The sequence below is a fragment of the Emys orbicularis genome, chromosome 1 (assembly GCF_028017835.1).
Source record: "Emys orbicularis isolate rEmyOrb1 chromosome 1, rEmyOrb1.hap1, whole genome shotgun sequence".
Classification (NCBI taxonomy): Eukaryota; Metazoa; Chordata; order Testudines; family Emydidae; genus Emys; species Emys orbicularis.
The window spans coordinates 323,810,575-323,837,250 of NC_088683.1; the positions used below are offsets into that span (position 1 = coordinate 323,810,575).

General features: G+C 42.9%; 1 protein-coding gene across 1 annotated transcript in view; it reads left to right on the top strand.

Annotated features, from left to right (window-relative positions):
• Window positions 1–24,639, top strand: part of FLT3 (fms related receptor tyrosine kinase 3) — a gene marked incomplete at its 5' end in the record, with an annotated part of 57,499 nt that extends 32,860 nt beyond the window's left edge. The window contains 13 exons of the mRNA XM_065413278.1: window positions 1,617–1,795; window positions 4,106–4,212; window positions 4,306–4,438; window positions 4,529–4,633; window positions 6,718–6,828; window positions 8,892–9,045; window positions 9,602–9,687; window positions 11,613–11,737; window positions 13,119–13,241; window positions 19,240–19,351; window positions 19,432–19,531; window positions 21,283–21,388; window positions 24,505–24,639. Coding sequence (XP_065269350.1) covers window positions 1,617–1,795; window positions 4,106–4,212; window positions 4,306–4,438; window positions 4,529–4,633; window positions 6,718–6,828; window positions 8,892–9,045; window positions 9,602–9,687; window positions 11,613–11,737; window positions 13,119–13,241; window positions 19,240–19,351; window positions 19,432–19,531; window positions 21,283–21,388; window positions 24,505–24,639 — 1,576 coding nt within the window. The remainder of the gene's footprint in view (window positions 1–1,616; window positions 1,796–4,105; window positions 4,213–4,305; window positions 4,439–4,528; window positions 4,634–6,717; window positions 6,829–8,891; window positions 9,046–9,601; window positions 9,688–11,612; window positions 11,738–13,118; window positions 13,242–19,239; window positions 19,352–19,431; window positions 19,532–21,282; window positions 21,389–24,504) is intronic.
• Window positions 24,640–26,676: the final 2,037 nt, after the last annotated feature.

Here is a 26,676-nt window from a genome sequence, read left to right on the forward strand (position 1 = left end):
ATAGGCTCCTATTACCCCCCACCCCCTGTCCCGATTTTTTACATTTGCTGTCTGGTCACCCTAGGTGCCCCAGAGGGAATGAACAGAACAGGTAATCATCAAGTGATCCATCTCCTGTCGCTCATTCCCAACTTCTGGCAAACAGAGACTAGGAACACCATTCCTGCCCATTCTGGCTAATAGCCCTTGATGGACCTATCCTCCATGAACTTATCTAGTTCTTTTTTGAACCCTGTCAGTGTCTTGGCCTTCACAACATCCTCTGGCAAGGAGTTCCACAGGTTGACTGTGCTTTGTGTGAAGTAATACTTCCTTTTGTTTGTTTTAAATCTGTTGCCTGTTAATTTCATTTGGTGACCCCTTGTTCTTGTGTTATGAGAAGGAGTAATTAACACTTCCTTATTTACTTTCTCCACACCAGTCATGAATTTATAGACCTCTATCATATCCCCCCTTAGTCGTCCTTTTCCAAACTGAAAAGTCCTGGTCTTATTAATCTCTCCTCATATGGAAGTTGTTCCATACAGGGCCGGCTCTGGCTTTTTTGCCGCCCGAGGCAAAAAAGCCTCCGGCCGCCGCCCCCCACCCCCTCCAGCGCGGGGGGGGGGAGGGCGGCCGGAGCCCAGGGGGGGCGGTGAGCCCCGGCCAGGGCTCCGCTCTCCCCGGCGGCCGGGGGGAGGGCGCCGGGGGGGAGGGCGGCCAGAGCCCTGGGAGGAGGGCGGAGTGCCCGGCCGGGGCTCCGCTCTCCCCGGCGGCCAGAGCGCCAGGGGGAGGGCGGCCAGAGCGCCGGGGGGAGGGCGGAGTGCCTGGCCGGGGCTCTGCTCTCCCCGGCGGCCAGAGCCAGAGCCGGAGCGCTGCGCCGCCCCCCTCCAGGTGCCGCCCCAAGCACAAGCTTGGTGGGCTGGTGCCTGGAGCCGGCCCTGGTTCCATACCCCTAATCATTTTTGTTGCCCTTTTTGTACCTTTTCCAATTCCAATATATCTTTTTTTGAGATCGGACGACCAGATCTGCACCAAGTATTCAAGATGTGGGCATACCATGGATTTACAGAGCAGCAATATGATATTTTCTGTCTTATTATCTATCCCTTTCCTAATGATTCCCAACATTCTGTTTGCTTTTTTGACTGCTGCTGCACATTGAGTGGATGTTTTCAAAGAACTATCCACAATGAGTTCAAGATCTCTTTCTTGAGTTGTAACAGCTAATTTATACCCCATAATTTTGTATGTATAGTTGGGATTATGTTTTCCAAAGTGCATTACTTTGCATTGATCAACATTGAATTTCATCAGCCATTTTGTTGCCTAGTCACCCAGTTTAGTGAGATCACTTTGGTACTCTTCGCAGTCTGCTTTGGACTTTATCTATCTATCTATCTATCTATCTATCTATCTATCTATCTATCTATCTATCTATCTATCTATCTATCTATCTAATGTATACATGTATAATGTATGTAGATGTATATATCATCATGTATAATAATATAGTGAAAATCAAGCCCAGCAATACTCTCCTCTCTAGCACAAACATCAGCCACCTCTCATGATTTGGCCTCCCCAAAACCCTGTGCAAGTTGTAACAATCATAACTGGACCTCATTTCTTTTTAGTTGTACAGAAGAAATCACAGAAGGGATTTGGAATGACACACATGAGAGGAAAACTTTTGGGTCCTGGCATTCCAGCAGCATTTTAGATATACAGGATACAGTGATAGGCTTTTCTGTTGAGTGCTGTGCAAACAATTCTGTTGGCTCATCCTGTGCGAAGAGATTCATTAACCAACAAGGTACTGTACCGCTTTTGAGACAGTGCAGGCCATCTCAAGTTAATTAAAGACTACAAAGAGAAAACTATGTTATCATCTGTATTGTTGGTTCACATTTGAATATTCTTTGCAACTAAAATATAGGATTCCACACAGACTCTGAGTGGAATTGTGGGTAAAATGTGTGTCTTTTCTGGCATGATCTTTTTCTTAAGTTCAGTGATATGGTGTTTGGGACCAAATCTAGCAGTGCCAAAGCAGACTACTCTTCCATTAAAGTCAGCTGCAGAATCACACCCTGTGAATCTAGAGGCCTGCTTTTTATTCCTATGAGTAAGCTATACCCTGGAAATTAAGTTACAAATTGATGTGCAGCCCTTTTTGCTTATGGAAATATATGAGATCCTCCTTTTATGTTTGATTACAAAGAAGAAGCAACGTGGCTATCAGGTCATGTTCTGTTCAGATGTCTTCTCTGAGACTAAAGATTTACAGCCCATAGATATTGCATGAGGAAAAATATTTGAGTTACAGAAAATAACATGCAGTATTATTTAGGAAGAGGGCAAATATTTAATTTATTCAGTTTGAACATAAAGATTTCCTTTGTCTTGAAGAGACAAGATGTTGTCTTAATTCAGTAAACGTATTGACCACAAGTGATAGGTATTACCCGGTACCATTTCACCTACACACTATATAGTGTCATAAAGGATATTAAAGTTGCTCAATTTTGACCTTCAGAAGACATGTTGCAGCTATAGTAAAAAAGGAAGTAGACAGAGAAAAAAGAGTAGAAGGTAGCAAAGTCAGCCTGCTTTTGTGAGAGAAGGTCACACACTTTCACCTTGAGTGTCTTAAAATCATAAAAATATAACAAGGAAAAGGCAGGGAATTCCGATTTTAATACCATTAGTTACTGAGTCATTTTAATTTGTCTTTCTGACACCCAGCCTTGTAGTGATGTGCACTGATTAGTGGTGTACATAGGCTGGAATGTCTATGAGAACATGTGTAGAATACATGTAAGTATTATGAATCCAGTCGTCTAATGTCTAATATTTTGAATTTAATGAACAATGAATTTATGTAAGCATGTGTCAAACATAATTAGTTTACACTGGAGTAAACTGTATGGATAGCACACACTGTATGCTGGTGTTAATTTTCTGAATGGGCAAGGATGTATTTATCTGTATGATGAAAAAGTTAGACCTGGTCATTTTGGCATGATGGTGTTAACTAGGCAATAGCAGAGCAATACTCTAAGCAGGTTTGGTGTAATTGGTCCTCAGTTAACTGGTGGCTCTTTATATTATATCTGCATTGAGGCAGGGGTTATGCAGTTAACCTTGGAATGACTTCTTATTTGTTTGGCTGTTTGTCTTTAGATTCCCAGGGATCTGGGCAACATGCCATAATGGCATCTGGTTGAACAATAATGTCAAAGGGGTTAAAGAGTCATATAACATTCACTTTTTGAATGAAAATAAGTTTCAGACTTACCCAGTTTATAAGTATTGCCCATCTTGTTTTGTTATGAATACAACTCATTTACAGTGCTAATTGAGGCCCTGACCCAAAGACATTTGAAGTCAATGGTTGTACTTCCATTAAACACGTCTTCCTGCAGTAGAATAAACAAGAGGGGGCTAAGGGGAAGAAATATTTATGACTATCCTCTTAGGGTTCCTCTCTGTTCATTCCACTTTGGGCTGTCAGTCTGTCCCATGATCCGGAATGGATCATGGTGCCGACCAGAGATCCAAAGCAGATCAGGTGCATCTATGTGGAGATCTTTTGCCTTCACTCTGGCTCCATGTCCCCAGCATTTCCTTTGCTACCTGGCAGCATAGCTACATTACCAGGGACTCCCCAGGCTGCAGCTGTCCCTGGAGCCTCATTAAAGGTATCTTCCCATCACCAACATGATAAGCTCTGTGGTGTAAAGGGGGAACAATGTGTATTCTCCCAGCTCCACCCTCACCCAAATCTGGGCCACCCAGACCCTGCCCCTCCCTCTGCATAAATCTTTGCACCTTGGATCACCTCTGCTCCAGAGGCAACTGAACCCTCCTTCATATGGGAGTTGGTCGATCCACATACAGAGGATCTTACTCATGTACTGAGGTTTGAAGGGCATGATCTGGCTACCTGAGAGATGTTGATCACCTGTAATTCCCATTAGCAATTCTCAGGCTCAGGCCAAAAGGGAATGGAAAATAGTGGAGATAATACAAACACGACAGATTTGACTCTGTTCCTCGTAACCTAACATTATATTCCAGTTCTGATTTGTTGTTTAGTAACATGTATCTTTTTGAATTACAGGAGCTGTTTTTTCCCTCCAAGATAATGTTTCATTCTATGCAACTATTGGATTTTGCCTTCCATTTATAGCTGTTTTGCTTATATTTATTTTTCATAAATACAAAAAGGTAAAAGCAAAAAACTTAAATGAATGCTCTCCACTCCCCTCTGTTGGAAATCTATTTCTCTGTTGGACTAATACAATTTTTCCATTTCTGAAGCAATTTAGATATGAAAGCCAAATGCAAATGATACAGATAGTTGGTCCTTCAGATAATGAGTACATCTACATTGATTTCAGTGAATTTGAATATGATCTCAAATGGGAGTTTCCAAGAGAAAATCTGGAATTTGGTGAGCAATCTGCTATGTAAACGATCGAGTCATCATATTAGTTTGCATTGCACTAAACTAGAAATCACCTTAACTCATTTTGTCTTGTAGGGCAGGCACTTGGCTCTGGTGCTTTTGGAAAAGTGGTGAATGCGACAGCTTATGGAATTAGTAAAACAGGAGTTTCAGTCCAAGTTGCAGTCAAAATGCTAAAAGGTACAGTAAATCACAGAGAGATACTGCTCTCACAAGCAGTGATTTATTGTTTGTGTTTTAAGATAGAAACAGCACCAGAAGCCCCTCTACATCAATTCCCTTAGCAATTGCACCTCACAGTCCTTTTATACTTTAATACTTACTTAGCTCTAAAAGTTATTCCTTTTGCATATTCTTATTGCTGCATTTTGTAGTTTATTCCATGTATTAACTAAATTCTAGAGTGTGTCTCTAAGGCACAACCAATAGTATGGGAAAGGATAGAACTCTGCCACTCCTGGGGGGCACTGGGAGGCATTCCCCCTCAAGGGAAGGACTCCTGGGCCTCCCACATGGCAAAGGTTGCATATTTGCTACAGCATCCTTTCATGGGATACATCCTTCTCTTCCCAGTGTGGCTGACCAGCTCTGGTGACTTGGGTACAGGGATCTGGAGGGAGCCTAGCTAACAGCTCTGTTGTGGACCTGCTACTCACGGATGCTGTCTTAGTCCACATTACCCAGCTGGGTCTTGTCTTCCCTGCTCTGCAGGCCATTTAGTTTCTCAGCTTTTCCACAGCTGGAAAGAACTTGCCCCATCAAACCATTGGGATGTGGTGAGGTCCTGCCTCCTGTGATATGGTCACCCAGTACCCCAACTGCCATATATGGTATTCAGAGGTGGAAATATGGACTCCATCCAGAAGAGAAGGCAGGGCTTAACAGTCATGTAGTGTCAGCCCTGAGAGGGCTTCTCACAGGGCCATTCCTAAGAGGGTTTCCCACCTCCGAATTCTAGAAAGGCTCTCCCATTGGAGAAACCAGCTCTGCCATGCAATTTGGCCCCCTTCATGCTGTGGTGGGGCAAAGTTTTAGCTCTAGTAACTTTTTTAAAGTTCTTTCTATATTTGATTGATATAGAGAGAGTGCTTCCTGTTCATGAGGTAAAATGACATTATTTTGGGCTAAATGAACTCTGATGCAAAGGAGATGTTTATTAGCACAGGTATCATTTTTACTGAGTGAACAGAAAACACCTTCATTTTGTTGTTACACTGAAATATACTTTCCATTTTCTCACCCTTACTCTCTGATTGGCTACTATGGGTCCCTCATCTCCATGGACTACTGCCTTCAGAACAGACATGACTGCCTCAGTTTCTTACCATCCAATACTTCCCCTCTCTTGCATAATGAGGAGTTATTAGTTCCTCTCTCTCTAACTAAGAGTAATTAAATTAATAAAGTAAATTTTATTTATTATCTAGAGTTAGATGAGGTCAGTTTGCATAATGATTCTACATTTATTGAAAAACAGGTATAAAGTCATTATTGAAATGATTGTACACTAATTGGCTAACGGCCTTTATTAGCCAATTGGAATACAATTATTTGTATACTTTATGTGGATGAGAAATCATAGACATAGACTCCCTTATCCAATCAAAATGCAGGGAATTGCGTAAATGAGAAATAAGTTATGAGTCAGTAGTTGTACTGCTTCTCTATATTGTGACTGAGACAATTCCATGTCATTTTAAGTTGTAAGCTATGGTTTCCCTCAAAATTGCATGATCCAGTTTTGAATCAGGAGAGACAATAGGGAAAAATTATGGGCCAAATTCTGCTCACAGTTACAACTGTTTAAATCCAAAGTAGCCCTACTGAACACGTTTCAATTTTATAGCAATATAAACTTAAAAAGGAATTTGGTTCTATATCTGTCTCCCTGTCTCATATTTAAAGCAAATTCTGGCTACTTGTCAGAATCTGCCAACCGTTCTTTATTTTGTCACTTTCATAATATCTGTTTTTCCAGACCACGAAATCATCTCACAAAGCTTGTAGCTGGAACACAAACACACAATGAGAGAGAGAGAGAGAGAGAGAGAGAGAGAGTTCCAGCTGTGATATATAGCAGATAGAATATCTATTTATCTTAAAGTATTACTCTTTAGAACAATTTTCTACACAGTCATAGCTTTATATCAATGGGATTAATGTAAAAGGAAAGCTTTGTATGCCACACAGAACCTAAACTTTTTAGGTTTCAAACTCTAGCCTGTAAATATTTTTCTAAGTTTGTGCGGCTGTTGTATTTACAGAAAAATCTGACCCTTCTGAAGAAGATGCTCTAATGTCAGAGCTCAAAATGATGACTCATATTGGAAGCCATGAAAACATTGTGAATCTATTAGGGGCTTGCACCACATCAGGTAATAAACACCACATTGAAATATACTAACCTAAATCAACGTAAAGAAGACTTATGAATGGAATACAAATACCTCAAAAATTGGCCATTAGCAGCAATATGAAACATCTGTGAATCCTGATAAATCCCAAATCCCATGATTTGTTTGTTTTTCCAATGTTGTGCTATGCAGTGGCCCAGATGCAGAAAATAAAGTGAGGGTAAAACAAAAGAGAAACTAAGGGCTTGTCTGCACAGAAAAATGGTACTACTTTAACTATACTGGTATCGTTGGTAGAATTAAAATAGCACAGCACACCTACTGTGGATGCAGTTATACTGGGATGAATGTGTTTATACTGGAACAGTTAATTCCTGTGAGGAAAGGGGAATAAGGAATACTGGCATAAGGCACCTTTATATCAATATAACTGTGTCCACACTGGGGGTTGTACCTATTTATTTTTTGCAGTAGAAAATCACCAAAATAGTTACAATGGTACAAAAACTGTTTGAAGACCAATGCTAAGGGGCAAAGAAGACTGGGTAGCCTGACGGATTGATAGGAAAGGAAAGGAAGTGGAGATGGGTTAACAAATTAAATGAAAATAAGAGAGTGGAATGAAGGATGAGGAGTGAGTGAAGCAGAGAAGGGAAGAGAAAGGAAAAGTAAAGAGGGGAGTGAACAGAAGAATAGAGTGAGGGTGGGGAAAAAATAAGAGGGGAAAGATTGTGGATTACTGTTGTTATTTATTGTTTGTATTGTGCCCAAGAGCTCCAGTCATTGACCAGGACCCCATTGTGCTAGCTGTTGTACAAACACAGAATAAAAAGATGAGCCCTGCCCCCAGATAGCTTACAATTTAAGTAATGTAGTCGTACTAGTGAACAGAGAGAGGATAAGGAAGCTATATAGTGTGAACAGGACCTGGCGTTTGTATTTGTAATTGATTTGTTACATCCATCACTCTAAAAAATAGGGAAGATTTGAGTCATGGGTATTATTTTAAGGCAGAAATAATAATAACAATGAAATCTAATTTCCCCAGCTCATAAGAACAATAATTCTGTCATGAAAAGAAAAGGAGGGAAGTTAAATAGATCATTGCGACTAGCTTCGCGACTAAGCCTGGGAGGATAAGGGGGATTCAGAGCCGGAGCTCCAGCCCGAGCTGCAACTTCAAAGTGCTGTCTACACAGTTATTTTTAGAGCAAGCCCAAGTCTGTCAGCCCAGGTCAAGAGGCTTGCTCCCAAGTGCTGTGTAAATATACTCAAAATGCCCCACCAATGAGTATGCCCACATATGTCGGCACCTTCATTCTAGATTATCTTAGAACAGAGTTGATTGCTAGAGTGTACGGACAAAATAATAAAACACTATGAATGAAAGTGGCTTAAATCAAACAACAGTAACTCAAAAACAACAAGGAGTCTGGTGGCACCTTAAAGACTAACAGATTTATTTGGGCATAAGCTTTCGTGGGTAAAAACCTCACTTCTTCGGATGCATCCGAAGAAGTGAGGTTTTTACCCACGAAAGCTTATGCCCAAATAAATCTGTTAGTCTTTAAGGTGCCACCAGACTCCTTGTTGTTTTTGTAGATACAGACTAACACGGCTACCCCCTGATACTTAACAGTAACTCAGTTTGTCATAACAAAAAATACTGTTAAGCAGGGTCCCAAACGTAATGACAGCATGTGGGTAAAGCAATATGAAAAGCTGCCGATTTAGAAGGGCTTTTCTCTCCAGCAAGCAGTTTGAGGGAGTAGTGTATTTGTCCAAAGTCCCAGGAAGTCTCTCACACTCTCAGAGGAAGGGGTCTGGGCTTTAGGGGAAAACCACGTTCTTTGCCATCCCCCCAAAAGCCATTATGTCATTTCCCAAAAGCAGTTGGACTCTATCTCAACTTTATTTATATGGAAATTGTATAAGGTTCAGGCATTTAATATAGACCATACATTGGGAGAAAATGAGGGTTCATTACGGCTTCACCAGGGAGGCGCTCCTTCCCCCCAGAAAGATTGCTTCAGTACATCCAGTACCCGGACAGTAATAGATATTCATTCCATAAACTATCTCAGGACCAGTTTACTTGATTTTTGAATACTGTTGCTATGGTGACCTGCTGAACTACTTAAGGAACAAAAGAGAAATATTTCACCGGACGTGGACAGATATCTTCAAACAGCACAATTTCAGCTTTTACCACAATTTCCATTTGGATCGAAACTCCAGGTAAAATGTTCAGTAACAGTTTGAACTATAAGTAACCTATTATCAGTCAAGCACTTGCACTGATACAACTCCCTGCAAGCACGTGTCCTGGAACTCTTTGCAAAGAAAACTGCTGTAAATTGGCGTAATTCCTTTGAAGAGCTGAGGATTGGGGCCAGTATGTAAATAAACAAATCTAGCTTAAGGAGTGAAGTGAGGAGTGTCCGTGAACAAAGAACACCAGTGAATTCTAGGCTCATCACACTCCAATCTTTGGAAACCCACCGGGAATTGGCTAAAAAATAGTCCTATTTTTGCTGCAGTTCTTCTGATTGCACTGCAAGCATCATGAAACCCCTTCTGTGGATTTTGGCATTTTAAAGGGTCCTGCTAGATGTATAATAAGTAATAATTCAGTGCCAAAGGTTGTAATGGCAGTAACTGATGCCCTTTTCATTACAAAGCAGTTCACATTTTAGATGATTATTTTATTTGAAATATGCAACTTTTTTAAATATGCCCCCTACTCCAGACAGGGGACAACATTAAAAAATGGATCATATATTTCATTGTGTAGAATGGATGACTTTGGAGGAATGCAACTAAGGCAAGACTCAGATTTGACCTCTGGATCAAACGGGATTACATTATATTCGGAGGAAGGTGAGAAATTAAGCATTTTCTTCTGAGTAACAATTGTAAAAAACAAATTTGCTTAGTTTGTATTAGAGATGTGTATAGAAATAGAGAGAAATCAATAGACCTAGATTATAGTAAAAATGTAGGGACATATTTTTATTTATTTATTTTTAATTTATTTTGGAGTGGGAACAGCAATTCCATACATGGTTGGAAAGACGGAAACATTTTGATGGCAGATTGATTTTTTTTAAAGGCCTATTTCAGAGATTTGGAACATTGGAATTTGGCCTCATGAATGTGAGAAAGTTGCATGGGTTTAACAAAAGGTGTGAAAACTGACTTAGAATCATAGAATCAGAGAATATCAGGGTTGGAAGGGACCTCGGGAGGTCATCTAGTCCAACCCCCTGCTCAAAGCAAGACCAACCCCAACTAAATCATCCGAGCCAGGGCTTTGTCAAGCCAGGCCTTAAAAACCTCTAAGGATGAAGATTCCACCACCTCCCTAGGTAACCCATTCCAGTGTTTCACCACCCTCCTAGTGAAATAGTGTTCCTAATATCCAACCTAAACCTCCCCCACTGCAACTTGATGCCATTGCTCCTTGTTCTGTCATCTGCTACCACTGAGTTCCATCCTCTTTGGAACCCCCTTTCAGGTAGTTGAAGGCTGGTATCAAATCCCCCCTCACTCTGCTCTTCTGCAGACTAAATAACCCCAGTTCTCTCAGCTTCTCCTCGTAAGTCATGTGTCGCAGCCCCCTAATCGTTTTCATTGCCCTCTGCTGGACTCTCTCCAATTTGTCCACATCCCTTGTCATGGGGGGACCAAAACTGGACGCAGTACTCCAGGTGTGGCCTCACCAGAGCCAAATAGAGGGGAATAATCACTTCCCTCGATCTTCTGGCAATGCTCCTACTAATACAGCCCAATATGCCATTGGCCTTCTTGGCAACAAGGGCACACTGCTGACTTATATCCAGCTTCTCGTCCACTGTAATCCCCAGGTCCTTTTCTGCAGGAAACTTACATAAACTGCTGCAAAAGACTGGGTTGCCACTCTTATTTGATTTCATTTTTAAATTGATTAGGAATCAGTTTAAACTAATCAGAAGTAAGCCACACTTTAACCAAAAGAAGAGAGTCCACCCAGGGTATTGCAATGGCTTAACTAAATTGGTTAAAAAAATTACTTAATTTAATTGAGTGCAGCCTTCTCCTATAGACAAGGCCTATAGTTCCAGCGGAGATGGACTAGTTGGTAGAGAACAGGTAAGATGGTTATAGATGTAAGAAAAATGCATCTTATCATATAAGCTGCACAGCTATCACATCAGTATCACCTCTGTAAGTGTAAGTGTGTGTGTGCGTATGTGCATGAGAGAGAGAGAGAGAAAGAGGATCTCATAATTTTGCCAATAACAATAAAAGTAAAGTCACAAATTGTATTTTACGTGTATTAGTTTAGTTATAATTTTGACTGAAGCCTTAGCTCTTGATCTGCTCTTATCGAAGTCAAGAGGAATTTGCTAGTATAAGGACTAAGCCAATGTTTAGTAAGGATCTCAGGATTTTGCTTACAATTATTTGATGTATTTATTATCAGTAATAGAAATAATAACAATAAAAGTGGTACTAGACTTTGAAGACATCTACTCTTGACGCCTTCCCATTATCTGTGTGAGAAGAATAAGTGCACAATGCACTGATTATGCTTCTTGATACTGTATCAGACAAGCCAATTGTAATGATTTATTGAGATAAATGGAGAAAGGGATTAAGCTACAGAAACTTTGCTTTACTTTACTTCTGAATGAGTGTGTCCACCCAGAGGTTTAGTGCACTTGAAGTCCTGCACTTCAGCTTCACACCTTCAGTTAATTCATCTTCACTTTCCCGAGTGTCTCCAGGTAGTCACAAGCCCAAGGTCTGCTTATGTTTTACAGAAGAAATTAAATATATCAATAGAAGGATGTATGAAGAGGAGGACTTCAATATGCTCACTTTTGAAGATCTTCTCTGCTTCTCATATCAAGTTGCCAAAGGAATGGAGTTTCTTGAGTCAAAATCGGTATGTTTAATCTGTGAACAATGTTTAGTGTGTAAAGAATAGAAAGATAGATCAAATTAGCAGCAGGCCATCTGAAATAGAAAACTGTGAAGTGACAGGTTTAAACCATATCTTTATTACAGGTTTTAAAATAACCAAAATAAAATACTCCTAGATTGTGCCTTAAGGCTTGACTGTGTGTGAGCCAGGTCTGATGCATATGTGACTGAGGCGGATTATTGTTTTGTGGGGCCCTGGACCAGAGCAAGTGGGGGCCCCTCCGCACTACTTCTGCCTGCAGTCCCCTCAGCCCTCCCTCCCAGCACTCTTGCCGGGGAGTGGGGTGAGGGTGCGGGGCACAGGGGTGCCCATTTTTCAGGCTGGGGACCCTGGGCACGGGCCCCATAGGCCTGTACATTAATCGGCCACCGATCTCCAATAAGATTAAGTAGAGTTTAAAGGGCTATGTCCTCCTTTCTAAGGGAGATTGGAAATGCTTCATTCTTCTGTCACAGGGCAGAGTTTGCCTTAGTGGAAGGGGTCAGAGGTTCAGCTTCTTAAACCCATGGGTTCTTGGTGAGCCATACAGATATCCTGGGAGATCTGCTGGAGCAACAAGGACCTTTGTGCTGAGGACCTAAGCCTACTCATTGTTCCCCAGCTGCTAGGGCACCTTGCAGATGTCAGCCCAACCACTTATATAGAAGCCATGTTGCTTGAGGTTCCCTGATTACTTCTGACTATAAAACCAAACCTTAGGATGTGTCTGTGTCTCCACAGCATAGAGAATGAACCTATCCACATTACTACAGATTGGGTCTGTGGGGAGTAGTGGATTATGCCGTGGAGAATAGCTAACTTCCAACCCCCACCCCTTACCGCAGTGCCCTCTCCCACTCCCAGCCTAGATATACAGGCTTCAGTTCCTTCTGCTTGCAGAAGTGAAGAGGGGGGTGGGTGGGCTCTAGCCGTCAAACAGAAAACATCTGTGGCTCAAGCTATGTATTAGCATTCTGGTGCCCTTTGAAGGTTTAGGTTTATCCAGTGTATAATCAAACTGTATTTCTGCTGTTGTTTTTTTCCCTTCTGAAATGATAGTTGCTGGGGAGAGAATTAAATAAGCCACTCACCGCTCTAATCTCAGTCTTCTCCCATTCCTCATAATAAACAGGTAATATTTTTCCATAAACAACTAGTAACTATGACGTTAGTTCTGACATCCTGGCTTCCACTGTACATATTAGCATTGCAAAACCAAGCTATTTCACTTTTCCATTAATGCAGATAAAGTTGTTTGAGCAGGGAAAGGTGCAAGATTTTGCAGATGAAGCCAAAAACAATGAATAACAACTTCCATCTGTTGTAAAACAATACACAGCCCTAATCCATTCTTTCTTTACAGTGTATTCACAGAGACCTGGCTGCCAGGAATGTATTAGTGACCTGTGGAAAAGTAGTGAAAATATGTGACTTTGGCCTAGCTAGAGATATAATGAATGACTCTAACTACGTCATCAGAGGCAATGTAAGCTCACGCCTACTTTACATTTTTCACATAATTGTAAAAACTATAAGTAACTGTTGAGCTGATAAATGCATATACAGTGGGATAGTTATACTAGCTGGTAGTTATACATGTAGTTGGACATACAGGAGAGTAACCTCACTGTGTCACTGAAAAAGTTTTCTTGCCTTGTCAAATGAAAATAGTAGATTTGGTATTAGCCTAATCAGATTTGGGCTGGACCCTGCAAATGTTTGTATAGTAATCTAAACATTAGTTAATTTAAGAATACGACACTGTGGGCCAGATCCTCGGCTGGTGCAAAGCAGAATAGCTCCAGGGAAATCACTGTATCTAAGTCAATATGACATAACCAGCACTTTATAAAACCCACTCTGTTTCATATACTAGAGAAGAAGAGTGAGGGAAGCAAGATCTTAGAAAAGAATGCAGGCTGAGTCATCGTTGATTTCAACATGAGCTCCGGAGTAGGAATTTTTTTGGTGTGTGTGGGGGGGTGGGGGAGAGGGATAATTAGAGCTTGCTCTGTTAATGAATGTATTATTTTAGACTAATGTAAAGGCTTGGGGAGGCTTTTGAGGACAGGGATCAGTAAGGATAGAAAACAAAAGTTCTGTGGCCACACTTAAGAATTCGTAGGGACACCCAGGGTGGTTCCTTTGATCTGTGTGAGAATGAGGACTTGGATGGGGTTTCCCAGGTGTGACAAAGTGGGGTTTTATTCATCTTGTTACATTGCATGTGACTCTTACTGTCCTATACTAAAACTGTGTGTACCTTCATTTCCCTGTTTACTGCACCAATTCTTGGGTGGTGGGAGTTGGATGTGTGATTTTTGCTGAGGCCTTCAGGGCAGGTGAGGCTGCCCAGTGCTCTGTACATATGCTATGGTGGTGCCTTCGTAACCTGAGACCCAGGAGGGGTGTGTGACCAGGTGACACCTTTTGCCCTGGAAGCAAGACAAAGAGGAGCAGCTCCCTTTTTATATAAAGCTAGATTGTAACCTTACAACCTGCCCTAAGTGAGGGGCAGCACACAGCTGCACTAGCCCAGGAGCAGGCCAGAGAACAAACTGTCAGAGACTCACAGCTCCTCTCCTGATTCCTCATTGCTCTGGGGCTGGAGCAAGTTACTTCACCCCAGTCCACATGTGTGCCCCGCTGGCTACTCAGGTCAGTGAGTAGGCTGTCAAACCAGAGCTCCTCCCACTTCCTGTCTTCTCCACTCCCCATCCCTGTCAGCTTGCTCATAGGCCTGGTCTACACTATGACTTTAAATCGGATTTAGCAGCGTTAAATCGAATTAACCCTGCACCCGTCCACACAATGAAGCCATTTATTTCGAAATAAAGGGCTCTTAAAATCGATTTCTGTATTCCACCCCGACGAGCGGAGTAGCACCAAAATCGATATTGTCATTTCGAATTAGGGTTAGTGTGGCCGCAATTCAATGGTATTGGCCTCCGGGAGCTATCCCACAGTGCACCATTGTGACCGCTCTGGACAGCAATCCGAACTCAGATGCACTGGCCAAGTAGACAGGAAAAGCCCTGCGAACATTTGAATTTCATTTCCTGTTTGCCCAGCGTGGAGAGCACAGGTGACCACAGATAGCTCATCAGCACAGGTAACCATGCAGGCCGATAATCGAAAAAGAGCACCAGCATGGACCGTACGGGAGGTACTGGATCTGATCGCTATATGGGGAGAGGATTCAGTGCTAGCAGAACTTCGTTCGAAAAGACAAAATGCCAAAACTTTTGAAAAAATCTCCAAGGGCATGATGGAGAGAGGCCACAATAGGGACTCAGATCAGTGCCGTGTGAAAGTCAAGGAGCTCAGACAAGCCTATCAAAAAACAAAGGAGGCAAATGGTCGCTCCGGGTCAGAGCCGCAGACATGCCGCTTCTACGCCGAGCTGCATGCAATTCTAGGGGGGGCTGCCACCACTACCCCACCTCTGACCATGGATTCCGAGGCAGGGATAATCTCATCAGCTACACCTGAGGATTCTGCGGACGGGGAAGAGAAGGAGGAGGAGGAGGACGAGCTTGCGGAGAGCACCCAGCACTCCGTTCTCCCCAACAGCCAGGATCTTTTTCTCAGCCTGACTGAAGTACCCTCCCAACCCTCCCAAGCCAGTATCCAAGACCACGACCCCATGGAAGAAGGGACCTCAGGTGAGTTTACCTTTTAAAATATAAAACTTGTTTTAAAAGCAAGCGTTTTTTAATGATTACTTTGCCCTGAGGACTTGGGATGCATTCGCGGTCAGTACAGCTACTGGAAAAGTCTGTTAATGTGTCTGGGGATGGAGCGGAAGTCCTCCAGGGACATCTCCATGAAGCTCTCCTGGAGGTACTCCAAAAGCCTTGCCACAAGGTTTCTGGGCAGTGCAGCCTTATTCCGTCCTCCATGGTAGGACACTTGACCGCGCCATGCTTGCAGCAAGTAATCTGGTATCATTGCATGACAAAGCCTGGCAGCGTATGGTCCCGGTGTTTGCTGGCATTCAAGCAACATCCATTCTTTATCTCACTGTGTAATCCTCAGGAGAGTGATATCGCTCATGGTAACCTGGTTGAAATACGGGAATTTAATTAAGGGGACAGAGGTGGCCGTTCCTACTGGGCTGTTTGCCTGTGGCTGAAAAGAAATCCTTCCCTGCAGTTAGCCAAGCGCAGGGGGAGGGGGGGAATTGGCCCAGAGCTTTTCGCGTTTGGCTAGCAGGGATCTTCCCTGCTACCAGCCACGTGGTGGGGGGAGGGGTAAAGCGATCATCCCAGAGAATTCATGGCGGGGTGGGGGGTGTTAGTTTGGTTCCTGCAGGGATCTTCCCTGATACCAGCCACGCGGTGGGTGGAGGGATAAAGCGATCATCCAGAGAATTGGATGGGGAGGGGGGGGTTAGTTTGTTTTCTGCTGCTGAAGATTAACAGGAAAACCGCAGCACTCAACGGGCTTTGCTTGGTATGTGGGAAAGGAGGGCGCAGAAGCCGAAAGACAATGGCTTACCATGGCCGCATGCAAGTCGAATTCTGTTGTCCAGACCTGCGTCTGTGATCTCTAGCAGCAAAGCCACAGCCACTCAATATTAAGAGGCAAAATGCGACCTTGCACAGAAATCACATGTGCTATGTAATGTGAATAGTGTTGGTCACCGTGAAAGAGTATAAGCATTGTTCTGCAAAATGTATCTTTTTAAAAAATTCTCTCCTTTTTTCCCTCCCTCCAGCAGCTGCAAATTCTTCAAGCCTCCCTCCTCCGTCCCGAAGGCTATCTCAGATAAGGCGTCGGAAAAAGAAGACGCGAGACGAGATGTTCGCAGAAATCATGGAATCTACCCGCAGTGAAGGAGCTCATCTGAATGAGTGGAAGGACACGGTTTCAAAGTATAGGAAAGAAGCCAGTGAACGTGAGGACAGGAGGGACCAACGTGAGGACATGAGGGACCAACGTGAGGACAGGAGGGACCAACGTGAGGAGAGGAGAGACGCTCGAGATGAGGGGTGGCGGCAGGAAGATCAGAGGAGGCAGGATGCAACGCTGGGGCTGCTGCGTGAGCAAACAGACATGCTCCGGCGTCTGGTGGAGCTTCAGGAACGGCAGCAGGATAACAGAGTGCTGCTACAGCCCCTGTATAACCTCCCTCCCCCCTCACCATGTTCCATAGCCTCCTCACCCAGATGTGTAACAACGCGGGGGGGGAGGCTCCGTACACCCTCCCATTCCACCCCAGTGGACAGCCCAAGCAAAAGGCTGTCATTTTTTTAACCTTTTTTTAGTGGCCTTTTCCTTCCTGCCGATCCTCCTCCCAAACCCCACCCGGGTTCTCTCCCTCTTTTTATAATCAATTAATAAAGAATAAATGATTTTTAAATGATAGTGACTTTATTTCCTTTGAAAGCAAGCTGGGGGAAGGGGGATGGTGGGTTCCTTACAGAGAATGAGTCAATAAAGGGGGCGGGTTTTCATGAAGGAGAAACAAACAGAAATTTCACACTGTAGCCTGGCCAGTCATGAAACTGGTTTTCAAAGCTTCTCTGATGCACAGCGCTTCCTGGTGTGCTCTTCTAATCGCCCTGGTGTCTGGCTGCGCGTAATCAGCAGCCAGGCGATTTGCCTCAGCCTCCCACCCCGCCATAAAGGTCTCCCCCTTACTTTCACAGAGATTGTGGAGCACACAGCAAGCAGAAATAACAATGGGGATATTGGTTTGGCTGATGTCTGAGCGAGTCAGTAACGATCACCAGCGACCTTTTAAACGGCCAAATGCACATTCTACCACCTTCTGCACTTGCTCAGCCTGTAGTTGAACAGCTCCTGACTCCTGTCCAGGCTGCCTGTGTATGGCTTCATGAGCCATGGCATTAAGGGGTAGGCTGGGTCCCCAAGAATAACTATTGGCATTTCAACATCCCCAATGGTTATTTTCTGGTCCGGGAAGTAAGTCCCTTGCTGCAGCCATTTAAACAGAGTAGTGTTCCTGAAGACGCGAGCGTCATGAACCCTTCCCGGCCAGCTCACGTTGATGTTGGTGAAACGTCCCTTGTGATCCACAAGTGCTTGCAGCACCATTGAAAAGTACCCCTTGCGGTTTATGTACTGGGTACCCTGGTGCTCCGGTGCCAAGATAGGGATATGGGTTCCATCTATCGCCCCACCACAGTTAGGGAATCCCATTGCAGCAAAGCCATCCACTATGACCTGCACATTTCCCAGAGTCACTACCTTTCATAGCAGCACCTCAGTGATTGCTTTGGCTACTTGCATCACAGCAGCCCCCACAGTAGATTTGTCCACTCCAAATTGATTCCCGACTGACCGGTAGCTGTCTGGCGTTGCAAGCTTCCACAGGGCTATCGCCACTCGCTTCTCAACTGTGAGGGCTGCTCTCACCTTGGTATTCTGGCGTTTCAGGGCAGGGGACAGCAAGTCACAAAGTTCCATGAAAGTGCCCTTACGCATGCGAAAGTTTCGCAGCCACTGGGAATCGTCCCACACCTGCAACACTATGCGGTCCCACCAGTCTGTGCTTGTTTCCCGGGCCCAGAATCGGCGTTCCATGGATAGAACCTGCCCCATTAACAACATGATCTCCAAAGCACCGGGGCCCGCGGTTTGAGAGGATTCTGTGTCCATGTCCATGTCCATGTCCTCATCACACTTGTTGCTGCGCTGCCGTTGCCGCCGCCTCCTCGCCTCGTTTTTCTGGTCCTGGCTCAGCATAAACTGCACAAGAACGCGCGAGGTGTTTACAATGTTCATGACTGCTGTCTTGAGCTGAGCGGGCTCCATGCTTGCCGTGGTATGGAGTCTGCAGTGTTCACCCAGGAAAAAAGGCGCGAAATGGTTGTCTGCCGTTGCTTTCATGGAGGGAGGGGTGAGGCAGTACCCAGAACCACCTGCGACAATGTTTTTTGCCCCATCAGGCACTGGGATCTCAACCCAGAATTCCAATGGGCGGGGGAGACTGTGGGAACTATGGGATAGCTATGGGATAGCTACCCACAGTGCAATGCTCCAGAAATCAACGCTAGCCCCGGTACATGGACGCACACCGCCAAATTAATGTGCTTAGTGTGGCTGCATACATTCGACTTTATACAATCTGTTTCCAAAATTCAAATTATATAAATTCGGATTAATCCCGTAGTGTAGACATACCCTTAGTGAGTAGCCCCATCTCTCCTCCTCATGGCCAGTATCATATTCTAAGCAAGATCAGGAAGAGGAGTAAGAGGGGGCCTTAATCTCCTGCATAGCAAAGTAAAGACTCTGACAATGTAGCCCACATAAGGCAAACAATCTTAGAACCTGTCATACAGTAGCCTCACCTACAGCTCGATGAGCTGTTTGCAGCAGCTATTTAAAATGAGTCTCTATTTTTCTGTCTGCAATCAGACTTTGATCGTACGTGGGCAGTGAGTGCTCTAAGGAGTTGGCTATATTGTGTGTAGAAAATACTAATCAAGCTCCTTTTCCGTCTCTTTGTACAGGCTCGGTTACCAGTCAAATGGATGGCTCCTGAAAGCTTATTTGACAGGATATACACAATTAAGAGTGATGTCTGGTCTTATGGAATATTACTGTGGGAAATATTCTCTCTCGGTATGTTCTATATCACAACAGAAGAGCACCACTTTTCCCTAGCCTCCTGTATGCTAATATTTCCACAATATTTCTCATAGGTGTGAATCCTTACCCTGGAATTCAGGTTGATTCAAACTTCTACAAACTCATTCAAAGTGGATTTAAAATGGACCAGCCATTTTATGCTACAGAAGAAATGTAAGTGTACGTTCTGGATACTGCATAGGGTGGGGATTAATTGTTAATCAAGTAATTGTTTTTCCTAATGCTATCTTTATATTTATTCCACTCCTTTGCCCTCTACCCTGCCTAACAGAGTTATTCCAGGCAAAATCACGTCTTTCTCTAAGGCTGGTGCAGGATATTTGTTAATGTAGCTTTTGTCTAGAAGCAGAAATTATTATAGTGTCATGATCAGCAATGAACGTTGTATTTGTTTGAAAAGACCAGTTTACTACCTGTTTTCAATTGGTCCTTACATTCTCAGAAAACTTCCTCTTGGGTTGGTATTTCAGAATCTTCAGCTCCATTCATGCAGAAGGGTTTATTTTCTATAGCAAGGGTTACACAAAATCCATTTTAGATACACCTCTACCTCGATATAACGCGACCTGATATAACACGGTAGAGCCGTGCTCCGGGGGGGAGGAGCTGCGCACTCCGGCGGATCGAAGCAAGTTCAATATAATGCAGTTTCACCTATAACCTAAGATTTTTTGGCTCCCGAGGACAGCATTATATCAGGGTAGAGGTGTACTAAATAAAGCTCTCATTAACTTTCTCTTCTTTTTTTACTGAACCCAGCCATGTCCAATTCAATTCCAGGGAGATGTCAGTGCCTTTAGAAGAGGCGAGTGATAACACAAAAGGGTTTGGGTGGGAGCAGGAGACAGGAGATGCAGGGGCATTGTAACTCTTGTGCTTCTCAGTGTGGACATTACAATCAACATGGAGTCTGATGTGGATATTCAAATTCCATGGAGATTACACCTTGCAAACACCTGTGTCTGTGTGCTCTGCCAAAGGGGAGGAGTCCAGGGGACAAAAAAGGAGAGGGGGAGAAGGCAGAGGGCTGCAAGACATTGAGCATAAAAGAAAGGGAAGGATTTTGGTTTCTCTGGGCTCCCCATTGCAGATCTTTTGACATTTACCTGGACAGCCTGTAGACATGCTGATATCCATGAGGCCAAGTACACATATTGCAAAGCTATGGGCATTGCAATGTCTTCAGGCTCTGCCTGTAGATATTATAATGCCTGGGAAGTTGCATATATACATTACAATGTTTATGAGTCCAGCAGGGATTTCTGTGGAACTTATAAACCCCACAAGGTCTTATGTTGACCTTATAAATTCTCAAGGAACTTCTGCAGAGATTATAAACATTGCATGGACTCCTGTGAAGACTCTGTGTGGACTTCATATAAATTCTACAAAGACTTTTGCAGGATTATGCTCCATAAAGATCCCTATGGAGATTATATGACTATGACATTCACTTAAAGTGGGGGCAGGATCAGCCCCATAGACACAGTCCACCATTTCTTAGGAGGGAAATGTTCTCCTACTAGTCTCAATGTGGAGGGTGGACCAACTGAATCATGTTAACATTGCTAAGATCTCACATGATAAGTGATATGTAATATGATAAGTAACTAACAATCCCGGGTGAAATCCTGCCCCCTGTGAAGTCCATCAGGGAATTTGACATTGACTTCAAGGGGTGAACTACAGAGTTTAATGTATGCACTCTCATTCTTTTTATTTATCTTTCTGAACAAATAAATCAAACCTGAATTCTTTATCAATATCTTTCTGATACTCCATAATACAGTCTGTTGATCTTTGGCATTTCTGTAATGTCAGTTAGTCACTTAAATACTATGGTATTTAACCATTGATACATTTTCTTTGCAAACTGTCACATATTTCTTCTTTTGTTCCTGCAGATACTTTGTAATGCAGTCCTGTTGGGCTCTGGACTCTAGAAAAAGACCTTCCTTTTCACAGCTGCGTTCCCTTTTAGCACGGCAGCTGGCTGATGCAGAAGGAGCGGTATGCAATCATGAAAACACAAAAAATGCTCTGTTTTGCAGTTCTGTATTTTAAATGTATCTTTAGAGTCCATAATAAGGTGTTTGGAAAGGATGGCTCCTATTGCTAACCCACTTCATTAGAAAGGATCCCCAGGGACAGCCCATTATGTCATGGAGCTGGTTTCTTCCCCTAGCTGAGCCATTCACAGAGGACGGAGCTGAGATGTAGGAGGAATCCTTTTTGCAGAATGTTTTGTGTGTTGCTCTAATAAACCGCCTGGGACATAGGGACTTCCTCTTTCCTGCCTGTTTCTCCAGTCCAATGCAGGAAGGTCACTAACTGTCTCTCTGTGCCCACAGAAACTAGTTCCCCTTTTGTAAAAGCTAATGCAGCTGGCTTTGTGGTCTACTGGCAATGCTGATGGCTGCTCTATGTGGGGATCTGAGTTGGGACATATTGCAGGGTGTGTGAGGGGCTGGGAGTGCTGTGGGTGCAACATGCTTAAGTCCTGGAGGAGGGAGAGCCTTATGTCATTCTCAAATGACCCCCCCCCTCTGCCAGTAGAACTAATGTTGACAGGGTCTGGAGGGAGCAATAGTCCACCCTCCTTAGATGGAGATGTGTTATCCTGATGCTGACAAATAGGAATATGACAAATAGGATCCTAGAGGAGCTTATTTTCCCTGCCAGAAAAGTTATCCCAGTGAAAAGATGAACTAATGCCTTTCAAAGCCATAGGTTCCCAGCTGGCTTCCTGCACTTAGCAGGCCAAACAAATTTCAAGGATGGAGTGTCCTTGATCAGCTTTATGCTGATTATAAATTAACCTTGCTGCTTCTGCCTTAAGCCTTGCTGCAGCAGTAGGCTGACAGTAGTCGTTAATTTAACCAAAAAAGGGTCCCTTCTCCTTTTGTAGCTCTCAATAGACTCCTTGAGCATGCTCAGTAGAGTGCACATACTGTCATCACTAAGTGATGAACTGTACGAAGGGGTTGGGGTTTGTATGTTGCACGTGAGCTTTAGAAGGAGGGTTGCATTGAAGTCCAGAGACAAAATTCCACTGTTGAACTAAAAAAGACATTTTTTGCCCTTGCACCTTTTATCAGCTGAGATATTTTTCCTCCCAGGGAAGAATTTCCCACAGGGGCTGAATGTTTATTGCTCCTATTCCACATTTTTGCTGAAAAATAGCCTGGATGCACTATCACAGTCTGAATTCAGATGGCAGCAAGCCCTAAATGTGTTGTTGCTGCCCCAGTATTTTCTTGATGTTTTTGTTCTTATACATGTGACAAATGCTACTCATGTCACTTCCGGCACTTCTGGAAGGTGCTCAGATTCTACAGCGATGAGGGCACTATAAGAACTTAAACAGAATGATAGATAACCAGTGTGATACTGGTTGCTAGGAAACTGTGTGCAATAGGTAACACTGTTATAAATGATCATTACTAGAGATTAAACATAAAGAATTACATATAATCACTAATCCGTTTCAGTGTTCATACCATATGAATCTCCAGTGCACTCATCTTATGAGGTAATATGTGCTACTAGGGTTGTTGCAGCAGGGATCCTCTCCCTGTGTGTGTATTGGGTGAAGTTAAGGAGGAGGTGACTCAAAGGGCAACCCCCTTCTGCCTTCCACCAAAGCAGTGGGGATGTAAGGCGAGAGGTCAGTCATGATCCAGTCCCTCTCCATTAAAAGCAGGGGTCTTCAGAAGACCACTTGTGGGCTGACTTCACCCCTCCAGAGATGCAGGTGGTGCTGTGAGAGTAGATCTGGCCTCAGTTCTTCACAGGTGCCAGGGTCAAAGGTAAAGAAGAGCCAGTAATAGCAACTAAATGTACACCTGGCCTGTGAGACAAGATGGGTGAGGAAATATATTTTATTAGACCAGCTTCTGTTGGTGAGCGAGACCAGCTTTCAAGCTTCTCTCTCTGATATCCTGGGACCAATATGGCTACCATAACACTGCGTATGGTTGAGCTGTTTATTGAGTGCAACCATGAGGCCAAGTTCTGTCTTATTCATATGGCCTCATTGGAAAATCTGAAGGGAAAGCATGTAGTAGGGGCTCAATCCTGCAACTCAATCCAGAGCATTCTAGCTCTGATCCAGCAAAATACATCAGCACATGCTTAACTTTAAGCATGTGACTAGTCCTGTTGAAGCCAATGGGACTATTCAGGTGCTTAAAATTAATCACATCCTGAAGTGGTTTTCTGCATTGAGGCCAAAGTGCTCAGTACCTTGTGGGATTGAACCTTTGTTAAGGTGCCTGGCAGATCTCCAGTCCAGGCCTAGCTCTCCTGAACAGTCATGAAGAATCTATTCTGCCTGACCTCCAAAACAAAAGTAAGGAAGGTATGTAATGGATCATAGTCACGGAGGCCAAGGAGACGGTCCATGTGTTTGTGCAAGGGAATACCCAAACCCAGCTCTTACACACAGCCCCTTGAAATATTTAATTGTATTCCTAGGTCTTTGCATTCCAGGAGACTGATTTTCTTCAAGTTTCTCACGTCAATAGGACTTAAGGACATCCTTAAGCATATGCTTCAGTGTCTTGCTGAATTTTGGGCTAAATGCACCTGTTTGTCAGATGGGGATCAGATCACTTTCTCCACAGGATTTGAATTTGACCTCATGGTTTGGAAAACGGATTTTTATCCCCCAAACAAATTAACATTATTTAAAGCAAAATGTTCAAGATGCTGGCAGCTAAGCTGCATCTGCTAAAACATGAGCACGCATCCATTTTCATGCACAAAATTCACATGTGGCTTTATTATAACGAGTCCCTTAGTAACAGCAGTGAATTAGTAAATGCAGTTGCACACATTTGGCAGGCACAACTTATACAACTACTTTTGAAAATATGGTCTTAGATGGTTATTAACTTTACAAGAGAGTGCTTAGCAAAGATTTACTCTCCAATACTGTGACTGCAGTGCATTCAACTTTACAGCTGGTATTCATTATTGCATTACTTGCTATTTTGCTAATATAGTTACAGTGAATTTAGATATGCAAATTCAGTATTATGAGGGAAAACTGGATGCTAATATACTCTGTTGTGTTTAAAGCAAACAATAATTTATATGACTTACTTTCCCTTCCTAATATATAGGTCTATCAAAATATGGAGAGCAATATTTCTACACACCCTTCCAATTCCAAAACCAGACCACCTGTGAGCAGGGAAAATGAGCACCTTCCATCCACTGATCCATCCCAGGATGAAGATTCTCAGATAAAAAAATAATCCAGTTTCTGGACTTTACCTAGAAATTCATATAAGCTTTGTATATGATTAATGTTTTATGTCACCACTATAAGTAAACAGATTATTAGCTGCTGCTATATTAGCATTTCTTACAGGCAATTCCATCATCTCATACCATGAAGGGAACCTTTATTCAAATTCATTATTTTAAGTCCAGAAAATGCATTTACCACAAGCCAGAAGCAGTATGTATTTTTAATCAATGACTTTTTGATGCATCTACAACTGAAAACCTTCCAGTGACAGCTTTATGGAAGCTGTATTTAATCAAGACATTACATTCAAACTACTGTATGCTGCATTGTAAGCAAACATGAAAATCTTAAGGCATTTTCAAACTTGCGAGCTTTAAAGTCAAGTACCTAAATCCTAGCGCTCTGATTTTTCAGAAGTGCTTCTTACACACAGCTCCCATTGAAGTTAATGAGGCTTGAGAGTACACAGCACCTTTGCAAATCAGGCCACTTGATTTAAAGACCTAACTTTAAGCACCTGTGTTTGAAAATGTTGGCCGTTATTGCCAAGAACCTAATATGTTTTTGAGTATTTCTGATCATTTGATTTTGAATCTTTTCATTCCTTTACATTTCCTGTTAGATGTACAGCTTGAGTTCTTATACTTCTGCCAGATGGACACACTTCATTTTTAATCAGGCTATTCTTGGTACTAATTTAGGGGCATAATCTCATCTCTATGATTCAGCAACTATACAACTCACAGGAGTTTTAATGAAAGTTACATGTACGAATCCCACTGCACTGAGATGAGAATATACCTCTCTATCTCCTTTCCTGCTTTCCTATGAGAAAAATCCCTGAGGTGATTGTTCTTCATATAGATTTGGAGATATATTATTTTCCTGTTGATGATATGGGATGTGTTGGCGCAACTTCTAGGAATGCTAACCAGAGATGTGTGCATAACTCCCAGTGAATCAAGAAGAGAATATGCTTTTTTAACCATTTTTCTCTTTCTGACCTACAAGAATTGCTAACCACGTTCAGCACTTTCTTTGGTAACTTCAGTGGGTGTATCATTATTTTGATTAAATGGTATCCCATAAATTAAGCTGCTATTTACTAACAAACTCCTGACAATGATTAATAAATCTGTTCTTGTACAGCAATAATGCATTGCATATCTTGGTTAACATTTATTACTGAATTATCAGATGACAATATTTTATACCAGATATAAAATCCTACCTTTGAAATGCAAATGTAGCAATAAACTTTTTTGAAATATATTTTTCTTTTGTTTCTGGAAAAAACAAACACGCTTGGTGTATTTCAAAAGGGTTTTTTTCCCAATATATGGAAATAGGAATAATTTCAAAACACTCAGAAAAGGGACTGCACTGTTTAGCATGGTTGAACACACATCTTAAAAGCAGATGAAAAGAAGGGTTGTGAGCCTTCCACAGATAGAGGGGCCATTTGAACAGGTTTTTGGCCATTGTGATTTGTAGAGCTCTATGGGATGAACTGTACATGTAGTGCATGCCATTCAGGTTACCTGCTGCATATAGCACACACATGTGTGTATAAATATTTTGGGTAAGATTGTGCCCTGCACTGAAGATAGGACAATTGGAACCTCCCTTACAAATCTTGCATGGGCGACCTGGATCTTGGATCTGGGCACACAGTGAGAAGTTGGTGTTGTGTATTTGCTATTCCCACCTCCAGAGTGTGAAGGATGGCTGGAGCAGAGCAGAGCTGGAGTAAGGGGGCTTTGAAAGGGAGTAATGGCTCTTAGAGCCAGAATTCCCTCCCTGGATGTTCCTGGTTCAGCACAGCAAAGTGCCGGCCCATTCACAGGCTTGTGCAAAACCACAAGATAGCCCCTTTTAAGTGGCTACTTTACAATTTTCTCTCTCTCTCTCTCTCTCAAAAAAAAAATTAACCTTGGTGTTAAACATGTTGGGTGTTATACAGCAACATGTAGGTGCACAACAGTGACCAGAGAAGATTTATTACATGAGTGTCACAACACTGCAGTCTGATACGGAGAGA